The sequence below is a fragment of the Dama dama genome, chromosome 11, assembly GCF_033118175.1.
Source record: "Dama dama isolate Ldn47 chromosome 11, ASM3311817v1, whole genome shotgun sequence".
Lineage (NCBI taxonomy): Eukaryota > Metazoa > Chordata > Mammalia > Artiodactyla > Cervidae > Dama > Dama dama.
This window is the reverse complement of record NC_083691.1, coordinates 97,468,036-97,486,632: the sequence shown is the minus strand read 5'-3', so window position 1 is coordinate 97,486,632 and position 18,597 is coordinate 97,468,036. Positions and strand designations below refer to the sequence as shown.

General features: G+C 40.7%; 1 protein-coding gene across 2 annotated transcripts in view; it reads right to left on the bottom strand.

The window, feature by feature from the left end:
* AFF3 (ALF transcription elongation factor 3) overlaps nucleotides 1-18,597 on the bottom strand; it is a 620,532-nt gene that overhangs the window by 463,768 nt on the left and 138,167 nt on the right. For both annotated transcript variants that reach the window (XM_061155923.1, XM_061155924.1), the window contains one exon: nucleotides 18,164-18,546. In XM_061155923.1, coding sequence (XP_061011906.1) covers nucleotides 18,164-18,546 — 383 coding nt within the window. The remainder of the gene's footprint in view (nucleotides 1-18,163; nucleotides 18,547-18,597) is intronic.

The following is an 18,597-nucleotide window of genomic DNA, read 5'->3' as shown; positions in this document are numbered from 1 at the left end:
GTGAGTGCAAGCAGCAGATTTCTGGTAGGGAGCGTGTGTGTGTTCGGTTGCTCAGTCATGTCCAAGTCTTTGTAACCTTAGGGACTATAGCCTGCCAGGCTCCTCTGCCCATGGGATTCTCCAGGCAAGAATACTGGAGTATCCCAATGAAATAATAGTTTTCAAATGTCAACACTTCCCTACCAACTATTTGCTACCTCAAACGAAGGTTTCATACACACAGTTTAACCCTGCACTACCCACAGCTTTTGAAAATATATTCTCTAGTGTTTAAAAACTTAACGTCTGGCTGTTTCCTACTCCAGGGGATCTTCCAAACCCAGGGATCAAGCCCCCATCTCTTATGTCTCCTGCGTTGGAGGGCAGGTTCTTTAGGAGCAGTTCACTATAAAACATGGAGGCCTGAGCATGCATGGTGTGTTGTTCTGAGTGGCTAGAAAAGAGAGGGCCTGGCTCAGATCCTCGGGTGAAAGCCAGAGCAGGAGATGAGGGAAGATGGTGAGGTTCTAGACTTTTATCTTCTAGGTTAGTATTTTCTAGCATGTTTCTCAGAATGCTAATTCCATGAGTTTCTCTGAAAAAAAAAAAAAAAAAAAAACAGAAACAAAACAACAACAACCAAAACACTGTTGTAATCAAGTGAGCTTAGAAAATGCTGCTCAGAATAGTCTCCTTTCAGAGATTCATAATATAACCTTTGGTATAAGAGAAATATGAAAGTAAAAACCCATGTAACTCAAACATCATTTTCATGGAGCTACTGATAACCTACCAAACTAACTTTCTGCAGAATACACTTGGGGGATGCTGAAAGCTGCTCTAGGAAGCCAGGTAAGAAAAGGAGCTCTGGAGCAAGAATGTAACATGATCAGACTAGTGTTTTCCTTTTTATTCCCTCTATATTAGAAAAAATTTTTAGTTATATATGTCTGGTAGTGAGTGGATGCTGAGCTACATTTGGAAGAGATTAATGGCAAAAAGCCAAGAGGTGATGAAACCCAAGGATGAGGGATTCCACTCAAGAGACTTTCAAAGGTAAAATTAAAAGGAATTAACAATGAAGTAGAGGTCATATGTGAGTGTGTGTGTGTGTGTGTGTGTGTGTGTGTGTGCGTGCACTCCTGTGTGCTCAGTCATGTCCAACTCTTTGTGACCCCCATGGACTGTAGCCCACAGGCTCCTCTGTCCATGGGATTTCCCAGGCAAAAGTACTGGAGCAGATTGCTATTTCCTTCTCCAGGGGATCTTCCCAACCCAAGGATCAAATCAGGTAGAGATAAAATGATGTAAATAGCAAACAACTTCGAAGGTTCTAGCTTAGAACCCAGAGGAAAGGCCCTCTTTTAACCAAGACATAGAATTTCAGAAGAGAAGTCCTCTGCAGAGTTATTGGTGCTGGTCATTTTAAATATGGGGTGTCCACAAAAATATCCACATGCGCACATCAAGAAGCTGTTAGAAATATGGCTTTTTGGCATAGAAGGAAGTCAGGACTAAAGAAATATATTGTAAACATACAGATGATATATGAAGTTACTGGAATGATAAAGCCCTTCCCCCACCCTCATGGGAAAATGTGTAGATTGAAAGAGCACAGAACCAAGAATATCAACACTGCAATATATAAAATACAAATTAATTAATCAGCTTTATGCAACATTTTGGGGTAGTTTTAATCCTAGGGGTTTTATTATAATTTATTGTAAAGTTTTATTATAATGTAAAATGTTCTATTTTACATTATCTAGAACAGAAAATTCAGTGCTGAGGCTGACAAGGTTGCATGTTATATTTTTCACTTTGGTCACTGGTACAACATGTAAAGGAACCAAAATATGTTTGGAACAGAATAGGGTGTAATTTAATACGCCTGAAGGCCAGAGCAATTAAGAGACCTGACAGGAGTCTTGGTACTGGTTAGTCTCGTTGGTGAAAAGACCAATAAAGATTTTTTAAAAAGAATCAGGTCTGGAAAGGAGACTGAGAAATCCATCTGTGAATTTTAATCAAAACCATATATTTTTTAATCCTATGAAATGAGAAGGTTGAAAATTAGTTCAAAATATGCTTTCTTTCATTTTACTTATTTCTAAGGTATGTGAGAATGCAAATAAAATCAAATAATTCACTTGAATAAGATCATTCACAGATATTAAAAAGGCATCCTGCTACTTTCACATGTTCTTTTCATAGTTTTAATTCCTTATTTGAGAGTATCAGCAATATTAACTATTCTTTTTCTCGATGTAGTCAAATTGTGTTTCAGTGTGTGTTAGTCGCCAACTCTTTGTGATCTTGTGGGCTATAGTCCGCCAAGCTCCTCTGTCTATGGAATTCTCCAGGCAAGAATACTGGAGTGTGTAGTTATTCCCTTCTCCAGGGGATCTTCCCAACCCAGAGATCGAACCCAGATCTCCTGCACTGCAGGCAGATTCTTTACCATCTGAGCCACCAGGGAAGCCCAATTGCATTTCATTGTAACATCATGCAATTAGCCTGGCTTATTGGGAGGGTGATGAAGAAAGGCAGTATCCTTTATCGACAATGGTCTTAACATCCCACACAGTCAATCAACAAACAGTCCCCAAATACCCAACATGAGTGAGACACAGTCCCTAGTCACTCAGGAGACACCAGCAAAGGAGGAGGGACCAACACAATCATAACTGATCTCCAGGAAGGTCCCAGGAGCCACCACTTAACTGCACATAATGACTGTAACTGACTGGCATGAAGTTCTTCAGCTTTAAGTACAGAATACTTTGAAACCTGTGTGAGATATAACAAAATTTCAGCTCTCTTCAAAATGAGGGGGATAAAAACCCTCAGGAGTTATGAGATACTGCTGCACTGCAGTAGGAGTGCATTTAACACAATTGAGCTATATTTTTAAAAATGCTTAAGATGGTAAATGTTATGCTATGTACTTTTTTACCACAATTTTTAAAAAATTTAAAGGCATTATGAAATTAAATTATCTTAAATTTGTCCATGAAATACCCGTTCTGTATCACACAGATATACTTCCCCCCTGTTCGCCTGCAAGGATTTTGAGGTGGGGAAGAAAGAGGAGAAGCTGGACCTTTAGAAGGATTAATCAGATAATGCTCTTCAGGGTTTGTTAAAGAGAAGTGGACCTGATGAATACTCAAAAGCTAGAAAAGCTAGTAGTTAAATAGAAAGTAGCACTAAGATTTAGGTGACTCTTTGAGATTTTTGGAAAGAGCAATCAACAAGATATGGTATAAAATAAAGAACCCAAGATGATTCCAAGAGTCCCAGTGAGACCATGGCACAGGCTGTGGTCAGCTTGAATTTAAGCCATTGGAATGAAAACATCCAGAAAACATTTGGTTAAAGGAGACTACAGCTTGAATGCTGTTTAACCATCAAGGCCCAAAGATACCATCCAGAGATACGTGCCAGAAACTCAAACCAGGAACTCGGATGAACCCCAGCTCACCACAACCTTCCCATAACCAGCTGAGCCATCACTTTTTGTCCCAGGGAGGTTATCCTACTCACCTATCCCTACACAGTCTTCACTTGAAGTTAACCTGGGGAGGAGAGGGATTAACAGAGAGAGGAAACAACCATTTCATTTTCAATTTGAAGGAACTGAAGAAACTTCTGGAGGGTGGAAGAGTCTCTTTCTAAAACTTTGCTGAGCTCTAGGGAACAGAATCTAACTGAGAAAAATTAAACCTTTTATAGATTTTATGCCTTTAGGCAATCTGACAATTGATCTTCCTTTTGTTTGGATCCTATTTCTTTTTTTTTTTTTTTTTTTTTTAGTTGGAGGCTAATTACTTCACAACATTTCAGTGGGTGAATCCTATTTCTGCAGGCAACTTGGAAACTCTCTTCTGATCTGATCAAAAGGTCATCTGGCATTTCCAGATCCATCTCTGTGATGTTCCATTCACTGAAACAGCAGATTACATTAATCTTGGCTGTTCAATATTCATAAGGCCTACAATCTCTCCTCTTCATTCCAACACATGGGCGGAGGTGGGGGGGGTGGAGCGAGTCAGAAAGCCATTATATTTGAGTGGAAGAATCTTACCATAGAGTGGGGTATTGAAAAAAAGAAAAAAGGAAAACTCAACTTTTTAATTAAAACCTATGGCTGATTCATATCAATGTATGACAAAACCCACTGGAAAAAAAAAAAACAAAAACCTTCACAGCCTTATCACAAAATGTTTCAGCCTTTGCAGATTAAACAGAATTTTTCCACTTAAAAGAAGTATAGTCAATTTCTAGGGGGTGGGGAAAAACAGTGCCTGGAAAAGCAAAATGTACTTTTTTCACTGGAATGGATATATTTAGACAATCTTGCCTATCTCTATCTTTTAAATTTAAGCTCAAATATTTGTTTTCCATTTTAAAAGGAGGCATATTTTAACTTCTAATCTAAGGTTATTGTGGTCTACTAAATATATCTACTAAATATTTTATTTGTACTTCTGCTAGATAATTAATCTGTGAAATACAGCTCAGAAAAAAAAAAACGCAGTCATAAAACCTGTTGGTATAAAGATAAGCAGTTTATTTAATATCTAATTAAATGTGGTCACCAGAGAAATCACAGCTTATGAAACTTTATCAGAAAAAGATTAATCCATTTCAGGCTTAACCCAAATGTCAGAAGAGAACTCATGAATTTAGATAGGAATCCACATATTAGCCAATGAAATTTTCATATTGAGTAGAAAGAACCTATATTACTGGCTATATTTATACTTACTTCATCAAATTTATATACTTTGTAACTATCATTGATGTCAGGGGCAATTATCATATATAATAATATAATAGGGAGCTTCTCTCTATTTGTCAAAAATGTCCACAATGTCCTTAAACACTTTATGAATTTATAGATCCCATTCATCCAGAAATTCAGAAAATTACATAGACTGTGTCATCCTAATTCAAAAACAACAATTCAACAAAAACGCTGGACTCAAACACTGGAGAAGTGAGAAAGGAGAAAAAGATTCCTTCCTTTGAAGGGCTCATGGAAACCATGAGAACTAAACCTTTAAACGAGCAACCACTGATATAAAGTAGTAGCTACTATACAGGGACTGCTTGCTTTCCCCCAGTATCTATTCATGTCTTCTTCCAGAATATAAAACTTTTCTCAGGGCACACGATGACTCAGCATAAAGACTGGACAATTTTTCTCAGCCTTCTTTGAATCTCAGAGAGCTGAGTGACTAATTCAGGCCAATGGAATATGAAAGAAAGGGGTTTGCACTCCTTCCAAGTTGAACCTCTAAAGGGCAGGACACACTCCCCACCTTTCCCCTTCCATCTTCCCAGTCTGGAAAGGAACACGGAGCATCTTGGATCACATGTATGAGCCTAACACTCCTACTGATCATAGAACAACGGGATAGAGGAGCCTGAGTCCATGACTGGATATCACAAAGCAGAACCAGCACACCATCTCAGATTTAAAATGAAAGAGAAATGAACTTTTGGCTTGTTTTTAAGCTGCTATTTTTGAAACCTATTATAACAATGTGCTCTAATTAATTTATAATAGAGATGCTTCTTTTTCTGAGGATTATGTTACAGGAAAAATGGCCATTAAAAGGAAGAACCAAAATTTAATAGTGTGAGTAAAGGAAAGTATGATTTATAATTTTTTCATGAAAAATAAAACCCTGAACTATGGCAATAAATTAATCTTATAATCAGTAAAACAGAAATGAGAAGTATAATTTTATAAATTCTTGGAAAAAAATGACAAGTAATCACAGGGAGGGGGCATAATCTCTTTTTTTTCTCCACTAATGTATACAATCATGTGATACAACTAATGAAAAAAAAATCAGAGACTGTAAGAAACAGAATGGAAACTGTTTCTGAATCACTGACACAGAGAAAAGGATTAGGAAAAATAACAGTGAATTCAGGTGAAAAAATACAGATCAAAGCAATTAGAAAGAAATTAGTATTAATAGGACTGCAAAAAAGACCAATCTGACTCAACATAAGGATAATTCAATTAAAAGGCAAATCAAAACCAATATGTGCGAACACTTAATATAAAAGAAATTCCCTGAACTAGAAAAATGAACTAATCTTGAAAGACTGAACAAACACCCCATGTTTCAGGAAATGCTCAGTACTGAAACATTTTCATTAAGCTACAAAATTTTAAAGAAGTAATTCTTCAGGTATTTAAGCAGAAAGAACAAAACATTTACAAGAAATAACAGATGGGCATATCAGAGGAACATATGACAGAACTCAAGAGCGTTCTGTGTTTGATGAATCTAAAGAAATGTAAAGAGAGAGAAGGAAAAAAGTGTTATCTGGAGTGAAGTTCATCTTATATTTTTCTTTTTCTGGATGGTGGGATCTGAGCTGGTTTTAAACTTTCATTGTTCTTCATTATTTAAATTGTTTAAATGAACATGTGGCCTGTTAATGAAAACAATGAGTGATGAAACAGAAAAGTATCAGGAATAAGATGGAGGGACTTCCCCGGGAGTCCAGTGGTTAAGATTCTGTGCTTCCAATGCAGGGGGTACAGGTTCAATTTCTGGTTGGGGAACTAAGATCCCACATGCCACGTGGTAGAGTGGCAAAAAAAAGAGAGAGAGAATAAGATGGAAAGCAAATGTGCCAATATATCAACAATGTTCAATTCTAAGTGGTGACTTCCTAACTTCCAAGTATTATTGTTACATTTTTTAAGAGGAACTGGCCTGGGAAAAAAAGAATTTGGCAGGCAGACTAGGAAAGGACAGCACTCCAAGCATAAACAAAGAAAAGAGTGAAAGAAAATGACATGCTTAGGACCAGCAAGAACTCTAGTTAAGCAGATGGAGATAAAGCCTGGGTCACATTACATGCTATGCTTGAACTTCATTCTAGTCTTTATTTCTGTCACTAAACCACAGAATACTATTCAAACCAACTAAAGTAGGTCTGTCTCTATTTACCAGGTGCAGAAATGCAATGCCCAGACCTCAGGAACAAAATAATTCAGTATTAGATCAAACAGAATCCTCATCATTAATGCAAATATAAACGAGAAGGGAACCCTGATGTCAACATATTTGTGAAATCAGATGGACAAGATATTTGTGAGATCAGATATTTGTGATACTTACAAGATATTTGTGAGATCAGATGGACACAAAGAGAAGTAAATAATAACACACGGTAATAGAGCACCATGGATGGCAATACTGACTCAGTTTGAGCAAACTCTGGGAGATGGTGAAGGACAGGGAAGCCGGGCGTGCTGCAGTCCACAGGGTCACAAAGTCAGACACGACTTAGTGACTGAATAACACAACGACAATACATCACACGTGGACATGATGGGAATTTAGAAAAGAAGTTCTTGGACGCTTGAAGCAGGCTGCCAAAGTGGTGGGGGCTTAGTGGTAGGTTTTGAAGAAAGGATGGAGTATTTTAAGTCTTCCCAGTTTTACAAGAAATTGTATCATAGGATCCCTACCTACAGCTGGATCACACTTTCATAAATATGAAATATTTGTCTTTTTTCTTACTGAACTTATAGTGAAAAGATACACTAATTAATCAGTTATACTGGACTTTGACTATTTGAAAAAATAAGTAAGCAAAGCTTCACCTTACAGCAAAATAAGTTCCTGATAGATAACTTTTCATCTAGTTCGTTTATGGGTTTCATGTTAGATTTAACTCTTCAATATACCTATGGAAATAGCTTTGTAAACCATAATTACAAAGAAACACATCACAGGAAGGATACAAAATTTAATTTCTCTACTAAACAAAGTTAATCAAAAGACTAAAAACTGCTTACAATATATTTAGGAAAGGTCAACTTTAAAGAACTCTTTCTGAACCCAGGGTTGGGAAGAACCCCTGGAGAAGGGAAAGGCTACCTACTGCAGTATTCTGGCCTGGAGAATTCCAAGAAATGTATAGTCCATGGGGTGACAAAGAGTTGGACATGACTGAGTGGCTTTCACTTTCATTTTCTCAGTAAGAAAACACAAATACTTCAATAGAAAAATAAGTAAAGGACACGAACAGAAGATTCACAAAAGATTATATATGAGAAGCTCTTGTTCATTTTGGAATCATAAACTAGATGTCTAAGAATTTTTTCGTGGGAAATATTGTATCAACACAAAATTTATTTATTAGGACACTCATTGCAGAATAATTTACAATAATTAAAAAAAACCCGAAAACAGCTTCAGTGCCCAAGAAAAGGATTATATAAATAAATTGTGGTACCTCCACAGGATAAAACCACTGAAGAAGTCTCCCAAACAAATGAGATGCAAAAAAACAGGCATCAAACGCTGTCAAAGACTGTTCAATGACATAGTACAGTGTTGACGGTGTGTTAGAAAAATGAATGGGATAATGACCAAATCTAACAGCTTCATCCCAATTCCATACAGGAGGAAGTATAGGAAAAGTCCAGAAGGATCCATACCAAATATAAATTGTGATTTTTTTTCCAGATTGTGGGATAACAAGGGATTTTTTTTCTCCTTTGTGTTCTTAATATCATCCAAGTTTTTACAGTGAAGACATGCTATTTGTAAAATCTTTGCTGATCTTTACAGTAAAACTTCTGGAAAGAGTTATCTATACGTAATGTTTCTAATTCCTCTGCTTGATTCTCTCTTCAAACCAAACAGGCTTTGGCCCCAAAACCCTTCTTCCATGTTACTAAATCCAGTATCAGCAGAATTGACCCTGGTGATCATTCCTTTCCCATCTTGACACCTTCTCTGCTTGTGGCTTTTGGACGGCACATGGTTGTCCTCCTACCTACTGATTCCTTCTTCTCTGTCTCCTTTACAGCTTTCTTCTACCCATAACCCCTTGCCCTCGGACTGCACCAGCACTCACCTCTTTTCTTCAGCCACATTCAACCTCTGGGAGACCATCCAGCCTCAAGGCATGCGATACCACATGTTTGTGGAAAACTCCCAAATCTCCATCTCTGGCCCAGATGTAGATTTTCTTCTCTACTAAACTCCAGAATTGTCACTCCAATCTGTGTGCCCAATTATTACCTCCACGCAGATGTCTAACAGACATCTCACACTCAATAAACCCATGAGCTTCTGCTCTTCCCCCCAACCCTGCTTCCCATATGGCTTTCCCCATCTCAGTTGACAGCAACTTCCTTCCAGCTGCTCAGGCCAAAACCTGACCTCTGTTCCTCTCCATCGGCTCTCCTTCCATGTGGATCTAGAGTGCAACCTCATCATGTTTGCCACCGCCTGATCCCCTGGATCAGGGCAGCACTCTGCCAGCAGAGTTTCTATTCCTGCCTGGGTACAGTCTGCTCTTGACATGACAGTAAGACCGGTCTTCGGACCACCTAAGTCAGATCCTTGTAACACCTAACTCAGATCACGACACCTGTGCTCCAAACCCACCAGTGGCTCCCCATTCTCACTCACTGTCCTTACTGTGGCTGAGAGGGCTCAGATGGTGGGCTTCCCCTCCGGTCTTCTTCTTCCCCATGCACTCTGGGGCAGCGTAGGCCTTGCTGCTATTCCAGGGCGAGGGCCTCTATCCTACTCTACCTGACACTCTCTCAAGCTGTCTTCCTGGCAGACTCCCTCACTTTCTTCTTGCTCAAATCTCCCTCACTCAGTGAGGACTGTCCTGACCACCCTTTCTACACTGCAACCCAGTCCCTACCCGACATCACATGCACTCCCTACCCCTTACTCTGCTCTGCTTTTTTCTTTTTCCCTAATACTTACCACCACTTATGAAAGGTTAAAGAGGAGTGATAAAACAGGCCATGATGAAGCAAAGAAAGCTCCTCTGAAAACTCACACTTAAATGGACTATCAGGAAAGGGTGCTATGATCCTGCAAGGAGCACTGTCCAGAAGGACATGGTGCGGATTTAACCTACAGGAGTTAATAGTTAAAAAAAGAAAGAAAGAAAGAAAGAAAACAAAAAAAACAGAACTGAAATAGACCACCACCGAAATTCCAGGAAACAAATCTAAAGCCAAGAAGCCCAAGTGGCAGGTTGATCTGCAGGTCCACATAGGAAGGGCGAGAGCATCCAAAGATGGGGCGGCGTCCCTGGAGGCTGCGAGCTGCCTCTAGGCTGTGCAGTTGGAGGAGGAACCTGTACGGGGCTGTCAAGGGAGGAACCACAGAGGTTTGGAGAAGACCTTCCATCACCAAGGCTCTCTGTGAGATTTTCAAGACTTCTGAGAATTAAAGGGAGAGGGGAGGGGCTGATACACTGCTGAATGTGTACACCTTTCTATTTTTCACTGTTTATCCTCCTGGTCACACACTTAAATGGGTCTGCCCTTTACTGCGTTGACCCAAGGGCTACATAGACCTGAATGCTATGTAACCAGCAGTATTACTGAAGGATGTGTCTGGAAGATGACAAATAGACCTGGATGTGGATTATGTTTGTGTAAATTATGAAACGGTGGATTACCTTGAGTAACTGGAATAGGACTGTGACAGAAACACAGACCGACCCCCAGAGGAAAGGGCCGTGGGACATTCTGGGACTCGGCGCTCACTGGCGGGGGCCTCTAAGAACCCTGTATCCTAGGCTCTTTCCAGCACATGAACACTTGATTCTCATGGCAGAAAGTGTGAAGGGGCGGGCGCTGCCCTGCGCCCCCAGCACCCGCATCGCCCTGCTTGTTCCCACGTCTCACATCACGTGGCTGGAGACCCGAGGAATCACAAACACAGCCCAGCACACGCCCTGCCCCCCAGCCAGGACTTCTGCTCACGGAAATCAGACAAAGGAGAATAGCGAGAAAGAGGCCAAGCCCATACACGGCACCCCCGGCAGAGGCCCGGCCTGCTTCGGCTTTTGTTTCCAAGGCCTGCATATAGCTCCGTGGTTTATTTCACTTGGGCTGTGTTTACATACATCAGTAAATATGGTTCCCATTGCCCTTCGGCACAGCGGCTATAAATTACTTGTTGGAAGCATCAGCCTCCTTTCTTCCCATAAAAGGCTCGGCAGAAATGACTGGGGCCCCAAAGAGAGGAGGTCAGTGGTTGGAAGGGAGTGACTTCCTTCACCCACGTCCTTACATTAATCAACTGATTCAACAAATATCTAACTGAGCCAGGCTCTGTCAGGGGTGCTTCCATAAACACAAAAGTCAAAACAAAACAGAAATCCTTGCCCTCACAAGGCACTCCAATTCTAGTGAGCTTCATCCACCTCATCTCAATTTCCAGATTCTGAGCCCTCAAACCATCTAGGGGTGAGCACATCAGGAGGGACATGTGAGCAGCCAGAGCTACTATGAACAAGTATAATAATAACTTTAGCTGTTTTTTTAGTGTGGATATTTTGAGTGTTTACCATGTGCCCACCCCTGTTCTAAGCACTTACATCACTAACCTATCAAGCCGTCATAAAAATGCTATCAGTGGGTACTGTCGCATTCAACTGTGATCCTCACAGTTTTAAATTTTAGATGGAAATAGGGTCTTGGCAAAGGCAACTGGGTTAAAATTTTAGAGGCCATCTGGGCGGGCTCTAAGCCAAAGTGACTGATGGCCTTACGAGAGGAGGAAAATGGGACAGACACAGGGAAAGCGAGCAGAGACACCATGAGAACATGAGGAAGACGCTGCCACCTACAAGTCAAGGCAAGAAGCCCGCAGCAGCACCCCCTTCACACCCCGCCAAGGAAACCAACTCTGTTGACACCTTGCTTTCGGGCTTCCAGTCTCCAGAACTGTGAGACAATACATTTCTGCTGACCTATGCTAACCAATTTGTGAAAGTGTCTGCTGGTCCTGAAGCCTGACCTGGGTCAGAACAGAAAACCGCCGTGTCCAGGGGTGGCCGGCAGGCCATCGGTCCCCCGCGCAGCCCCGGATGGAGTGTGTAAGCAGCGTGCACACTACAGAGGTATCACTAATGCAGCTCCCTCACGTGGGTGAGCGATGCTGCCGCTCAGCTCAATTAAACACGCTATTTAATACTCTGTGCCTTCAAAGAGATCTGTTTCAATGAGTCATTCTGAATATGTGCCACCTGAACATTTTAACGTTTCTTCTCAGCCCCAGTCTTGTTGATTTTGTATTTCATGGAACTGGAAATAAAACTCAAGAATGAAGTGGTCCACGGCAGATAATAATAGCTCAGAAAAACCGAAAACATAGACTGAGAAATTCCACGCCAGACTCAGCAATGAACTCTCAGGACGGGGCTAAGAGTTAAGTAAGGGAGACTCATGTCACTCAGGCTTTTTTGCTGTATTAATCCAGGATAATCTCAGTCTTCACAACTGCAGTGACTTTTAACAAATAAACACAAAAGAAATTGTAGGATTTCATTTTTCTTTCTCCTCCCACCTCTTGTCACGGGGCCACTACACCTCCAACTCACACACAAGCAAAACCACTTTCAATAACACCCTCATTTTTATATTTTGTTAGCTTTTGTTGTTTCAGGGGCATTTCAAACAAGAAAAACGTAGCCAGTAATTTTTGAACGCTTACCATGATATCACCATGCTAAGCACATTACAGACTTTATGTCATCTACCCTCTGGTAACTCTGTTGAGCAGATATGATCATTCGCTCCACTTCATAAGAATGGAAACCAAGGGGAAGTTAAAGCCCTGGCTCCTGGTGACATGGCTAACAAGTGTCAGAGCCAGGATTGAAACCTGGTCCTTGTGGGTGTCCAGAGACCTGGTCATCTCACTGAGCCACGTGCCAGCCCGGTGTGTCTGAAAGCCTGTGATTTCTGCCCAAGAGAGGATGAAACACATAAGAAGAGGCTTTCCTCCCTGGACTGTGCAGGGCAGGGGAGATGCTGGACTACCCAGCATCTTTTCAAGTGACTCCCAACTCCCAGGCTTCAGGCTCTCAGTCCCAGGTCTGGAGTAACCCCCACAAGGTTGCATTTAAGGGAAAACAGACCCATCATCTGTCCAGATGATATCTGGGACGGGAAGCTTTATGAGAACTGAGAAAATATATGGGGAAAATAAAGTGGCTTGCCACCCGCCTCTATCCCTGTCTTGCCTGCAATGCCTCCATCACTGGGAGTAGCTTCCCACCTCATGGCTAGAAAACTCTATAATGTGAATCTAGAGAAGCCAGAGGGGAAGGGGGGATGGGAAAAGATGCCTACCTTCTCCCAACAGGTCACATTTTAATATGCTTTCTCTACCATTTTCAATATAAGATTAGAGCAACTGAAGTCATTTTAAAGTGACTGAGTGCTTTACCTTTTAGGGTAAATGTAAGAGTACCAAAACAGGCTGGCTGAACATAAGAGTACCGAAAACTACTGAAACATTTCCACTTGCCAGCCTTTGCTGTGACCTTCAGGACGACCCACCTGGAAGACGGAAAACAAGCGCTTTCGTCCCACCATATCTGAGATCAAATTTGTGAGTCTTCACTTCTAAGTCTAAGCAGTACCAGTTCTTTGAGGCTTCCCAAGAGAAAAGAGGATGCATATCTTGTGGAGAGGAAGAAGCAGAGTGTAACCATCGATGCCGTTGCTAAGCCACACTGGGGGAGGATGGAGGCTGTCGTGATAGGCAGGATGAGGCCAAAACAGAGTGGGACCACAGGCTGGCCACACACCCTCTTTCCATCAGGGAGCAATCAGAGAGCATCCTTTGATTTGAAAACATTAAGCAGCTCAAATGTAATTAAGAAATTTAGCCTGGTATGAATATGTAATGTACACACTGCTTTGCAGACGCCTTCTTCCTCCGACAGGCTGGTGCCGACTTTCATTTGGAAGAAATCCATTTTCATACAAAGGTAACCGAGAGTGACAGGATATAGGAAGCCTACCTCATTTATCTTCTGTGAACTTTAAAGAAAAAATCAGTTAATTGCTTTTCTAGGAAGCTGTTTTATGAAATCAAGGTGCTTTATCTTTCTGCTCTTATTTGTGGTATAAATGGTGATTTTAAAATGCCCGTCATGAAAATGCTATGATTAATCAATACATCTTAAGGGATTTAATGACTTCTTTTAAAAACAGAAATCTGATCAACCAAAAACGGTCAGTCTGTTCTTGTAAATGAATTATCAACCACTAAGAAAACTCCTAACATACAGTCTACTAAATGATATTCAAATATAGGTGTCTCTTTCCCCGGGGAGGGGCAGTAGTCACGGGTTTCCTGACTTTGCAAACGCGTTCTTTTCCCAGCCACTCAAGCCCTCTGCAAGAGCAGTGTAAGTTACTGCCATTTATTAAATTAATAGCAAACAGAAACTAAAACGTGAATGTTTTAGGATGCCACCGCTGAAGCTGTAGCGGGCCAAACAAACTGATTCATAAACTAAGGCTCATATTTTGTCTCCACTGCACTACATATTAGGCTTTTCTATAGCACTGCCCAATTTTTGTTTTGCCTACAGCACCTAGGATGAAAATATGTATTTTTTAATTCTACCAACTTTGAGACTAATAGTGAAGCACACTTTTCCAATCTGAAATTAGATAATTTCACCTCTTATTTCAAATAACGGTGTCTTATTAGCCCATGAGCCAAAGACAGGCACTGTGAAACTAATGAAGCATAAGCTTCAGGGGCTCTGGAGCCAAGGTTCCTCCCAAGGTCCCATGAGGAGCCCCAGTAATGTGTTTTTGCAAATATTTCAAGTGTAAAATATTTTCCTATTCTTTTTTTTCCTAAACAGGACCTCTAAGACAGTATAAATGTTAGGTCTCACAACCTATATTTGCCCCCTCTAGGCTAACAGTGAATTACATGCTCCATGTTAAAGGCAAAATATTAATTGTGTATGTGTGTGCAGGAGACAAAAAAATAATTCACTTCCACCAGAAATAAGATTGAGCGTGCCTGCCTTAGAACACTCCAGGACTCCTGCCTCAGCCATTCCTCAAGGCCCCTGGCTCCTATAGGAGCCACCCTTCCAAGTGGCACCCGGGGAGGGCTCACTTAACGAGAGGGAGCATCCGGAGCGAAAGTCTTGGCTATAACAACAAAAATATGTTTTTCATTAAACACAAAACTGAGCTGGGAACAGCCAGCCGAGAGGCAGGTGTATCAGTGAAGGAAGTCCCTTGAGCTCTCTCACTTACACATCAAACTGCACTGAAATTTCTCTGCACTAATTACCTATTATTGAAGATGAAAGAATGGTAACAAATAATTCGCCACGGCAGCAGATAGGGTGCACATGTTGGAAAGAAGTGTAAGATCAGACAAGAGAGAGTCTCAAATTCTCAATTTTTAAAAGCAACAAAGAATTTTTTCTATTCTAAGGATTATGAAGTTAAGGGAATTTTCCTAGGGCTAGAAGCCCAATTTTAAATTTAGTTTGGACTATAAGTGAGAGAAATGGCAAATTAAAAGTGAAGTGCTGGAATCTCCTTCCTTTCTTGGAGGCAGAGATCAGGTTTTAAAACATTTTTTTTTTTTTTTAATCTCTCACACCACATTCCACCTAGCTACTGATTTGCTTTTCTTACGAGGAACGGCCCTTCCCAGTACCATACATATAGTTATATTTTCACTTCCCTGGTTTTCATGTCATTTTTACCCAACACTTCTTTTGAGTCTCCAAATTCTTCACAGTGTCTTAAGTTTTGCTCTGTAGCTAACATCTTGAAAAAGTGTAGTCAAGTAATGCAAGGTCCCTTCAGGTCATCTCCTGTGTCAATTTTCCTAAGAAACATATGCTCTATCTCAGTGAAAATAACATCAGTACTACTGAAAGGACATTTCCATAGAGCTGGTATCTGTGTAAAAAAATACAAAGGCATTAACATTTATTAAATGGTTTGCTACCCTGTTTTATTCCTTCCAAAAAATTAAAGCAATACCTTCAAATCCAACTAGTTGATAAAAGTCTTCAGTTTCTATTATGACTGTGCCTTTATAGAAATGTCTTATAAATATTGAATGATAGGTCTGCAAAGGGTATTTTTTAAATTCTTGGGGATACTGTAAAGAAACAAACCAACCACCAAACCCTTTGAGCTTGAAGGACAGGAAGTGGAACATTCACTTACAGGTTCCACCCTGCTGCCCATTGGAGAGTCATGTTATAACAGCAGACGGACTGAGCACACGAGAGTTACATGATCCAAATTACCAGAGTCCCTAGTATGCAAAGCTTTTTGCTAAAATAAGGACTATACCCTCCCCCACCAAACAAACAAAACATCCCATCAATTTTAACTTTGTTCTACAAACAACTTTACCTCTTTTCTTCAATGCATGATTGACCTCTTTGAAATATACCCTGGAGAAAGTTCAATGTCATTCCACGTGGGGGAGATGAAACACTTCTTATATAAAAGTTCTCATTTCTCTTGGTCTGCATCTCTATCTCAAGCATTTCCCCCTTTCTGTGAATACCAACACTTGCACAGGGTGTCATTCTCAATCTGGAATCTGAGATAGGCATCATGGAAGCATCCACGTGATCAAGGACATACCCAAAAGCCCAGTGAAAACTGGAGAGTTGTCCACACAAGGCTGCCCTGGTTGTCAGAAACAGACTTTCCACCAGAGCTTTACCAAGCTCATTAGGTTCCAAAGTAAATAAATTGTTACCCAATAAATTTTAAGTTTCTTTGGTGCATAAAAAAATAATTTTAACAAGGAATCACTGGGAATTAAAATTATGAAGGGATTCCTGGTGATTATGGTCACCTCTGTTCAAAAATAAGTCAGGCTTCACTGGCTGGTACAGACCATTTATTTGATGAGGATAAGAAAAATCAAAGAGCTGGATGAATTCAATTTTGTCAGCAAGTATCTAGGTATGTTTCCTATAGACGTTTAGAAATGTAAATGCTTACAGAAGTTACATTTTGCTTCCATTAATTCCTAATAAACACTTTTTGGAATCATCATAAATGAATAATCAAAAAGTTATTGGTATGCACTTAATTTCCTCATGAGAACCTGTGTAAACATCTCAGAGTAATAAATGTGTCTTCTCGAAGGGGAATACACTCATCTCTCAGTAGCTATCTGGTGCTTTCTGAGATGAGAAATCAGAAATGTACAAAAGAGCTGACAGTGGCTCAGTCTTGTCGGACCCATGATGAAAAATGTCAAATCATCTGTTTCACTTGGTTACTAGATCAAGTTAAGATACAAAGAATATTATGGCCATACTGTTATACCATCTTTTGAAAGGAATATGTCAAAAAAAAAAAAAAACCTCCATGAAGAGTCCCTAAGTATAATGTTCTGGAGCTTACACTGTATTTTAGTAAGTATACCAAATCACAGCAAAACAAACAAAAAATGTACAGTCATATTTCTCCTTCATGTGATCCTAGCAACTGTTATCTATTTGGAATAGAATACGAGACGTGATCTTCTCAAACACAACCTCATCTTCCACCCAGACTTACTATTCAAGTGACTAGCCGCAGCCCCTCTGCTAACTCCGATTAGGAATTTACTTGTTTTAAAGTCTAATATTCCATATATTCATCCTATATATTTTGTCATGCAATAAAAAAGCACTTTAGAGTAAACTCAACATGCAAACCAGAAGATCCCGAACTAAAAGATTTCACTCTCTTCACATTACCTAAGATCACTTCCATAGGACAAGGAGAATTCTCACTTAACATCAGTGAATCCAGATCTCAGATATTATAATACGGATAGGACACCTGAAACATTTGAATAATCACCATGTTCAATACTGAATCACTTAACAATTACTTTAGAAAACATGATGAGGCCTGCCTTGTGAAGTTTCTCCTGGAACTTTTCAAAACTGTCAAAAATGTTGAATTTCTGAACTCTTTTACATACAAATGAACCTCTTTACATACTAAAAGCTTTGACATACTTTTTTCCAGTATACAAAACCTCTGACAACACTGTCTTGTTCACACACACACACACACACACACAAATCCCTTGAACTATATTACTTCAAGGCATTCCTTCCTGAACTAGCAGACATGCCACAGCTGCATACGCTGGTACTTAAAAATATTCTTATTATAATCAACTTGAGATTTTAAGAGTCATTATGGCTGCATATACCCTTCTGTATTGATGGCTACAAATCCCACCACGTGACATTAGTCACACATCGACATAAAGAAACAGAGAGGGAAACTCGGAGCTGTCAGGTCAGCCCTCGGACGACCCAGATGCGCGTACGTGGCGTTGAGAAGACTCACCTCTCCTTGTTTGGGGATGCTGAACTTGGAGAGTTTGGCCTTGGCTCTGGCTGACTCTGACTTGGCAGCCGGGACGCCCCTGTACAAGCAATGCACGCCAGTCTCTGTAGACGACTTCAGCTTCGGAGACTCATCAGGCGCCTGATCCTGGCCATCCATGGGCCGCACATAGGCGGTAGGCTTCTGCTGGACGAGGCTGGGTTTCGAAGCCAGGGAGGGAGGAAAGTTCTGCACGCAGTGGCCACTGCTGCTATGCTTGGCTCCCATGGCGGGGGGCCTGTCCTGGGTCTGGAGACCCACCTCGACATTGCACACTTGTTTGGTCCGCGGCTGCTGTCTGCCAACGCCATCGCCAAGCAAGGTCCTGAGAGCGCCCTGTTGTGCTGAGTTGGAAGAAGAAGAAGAGGAAGATGAGGAAGAGGGGCTTGACACAC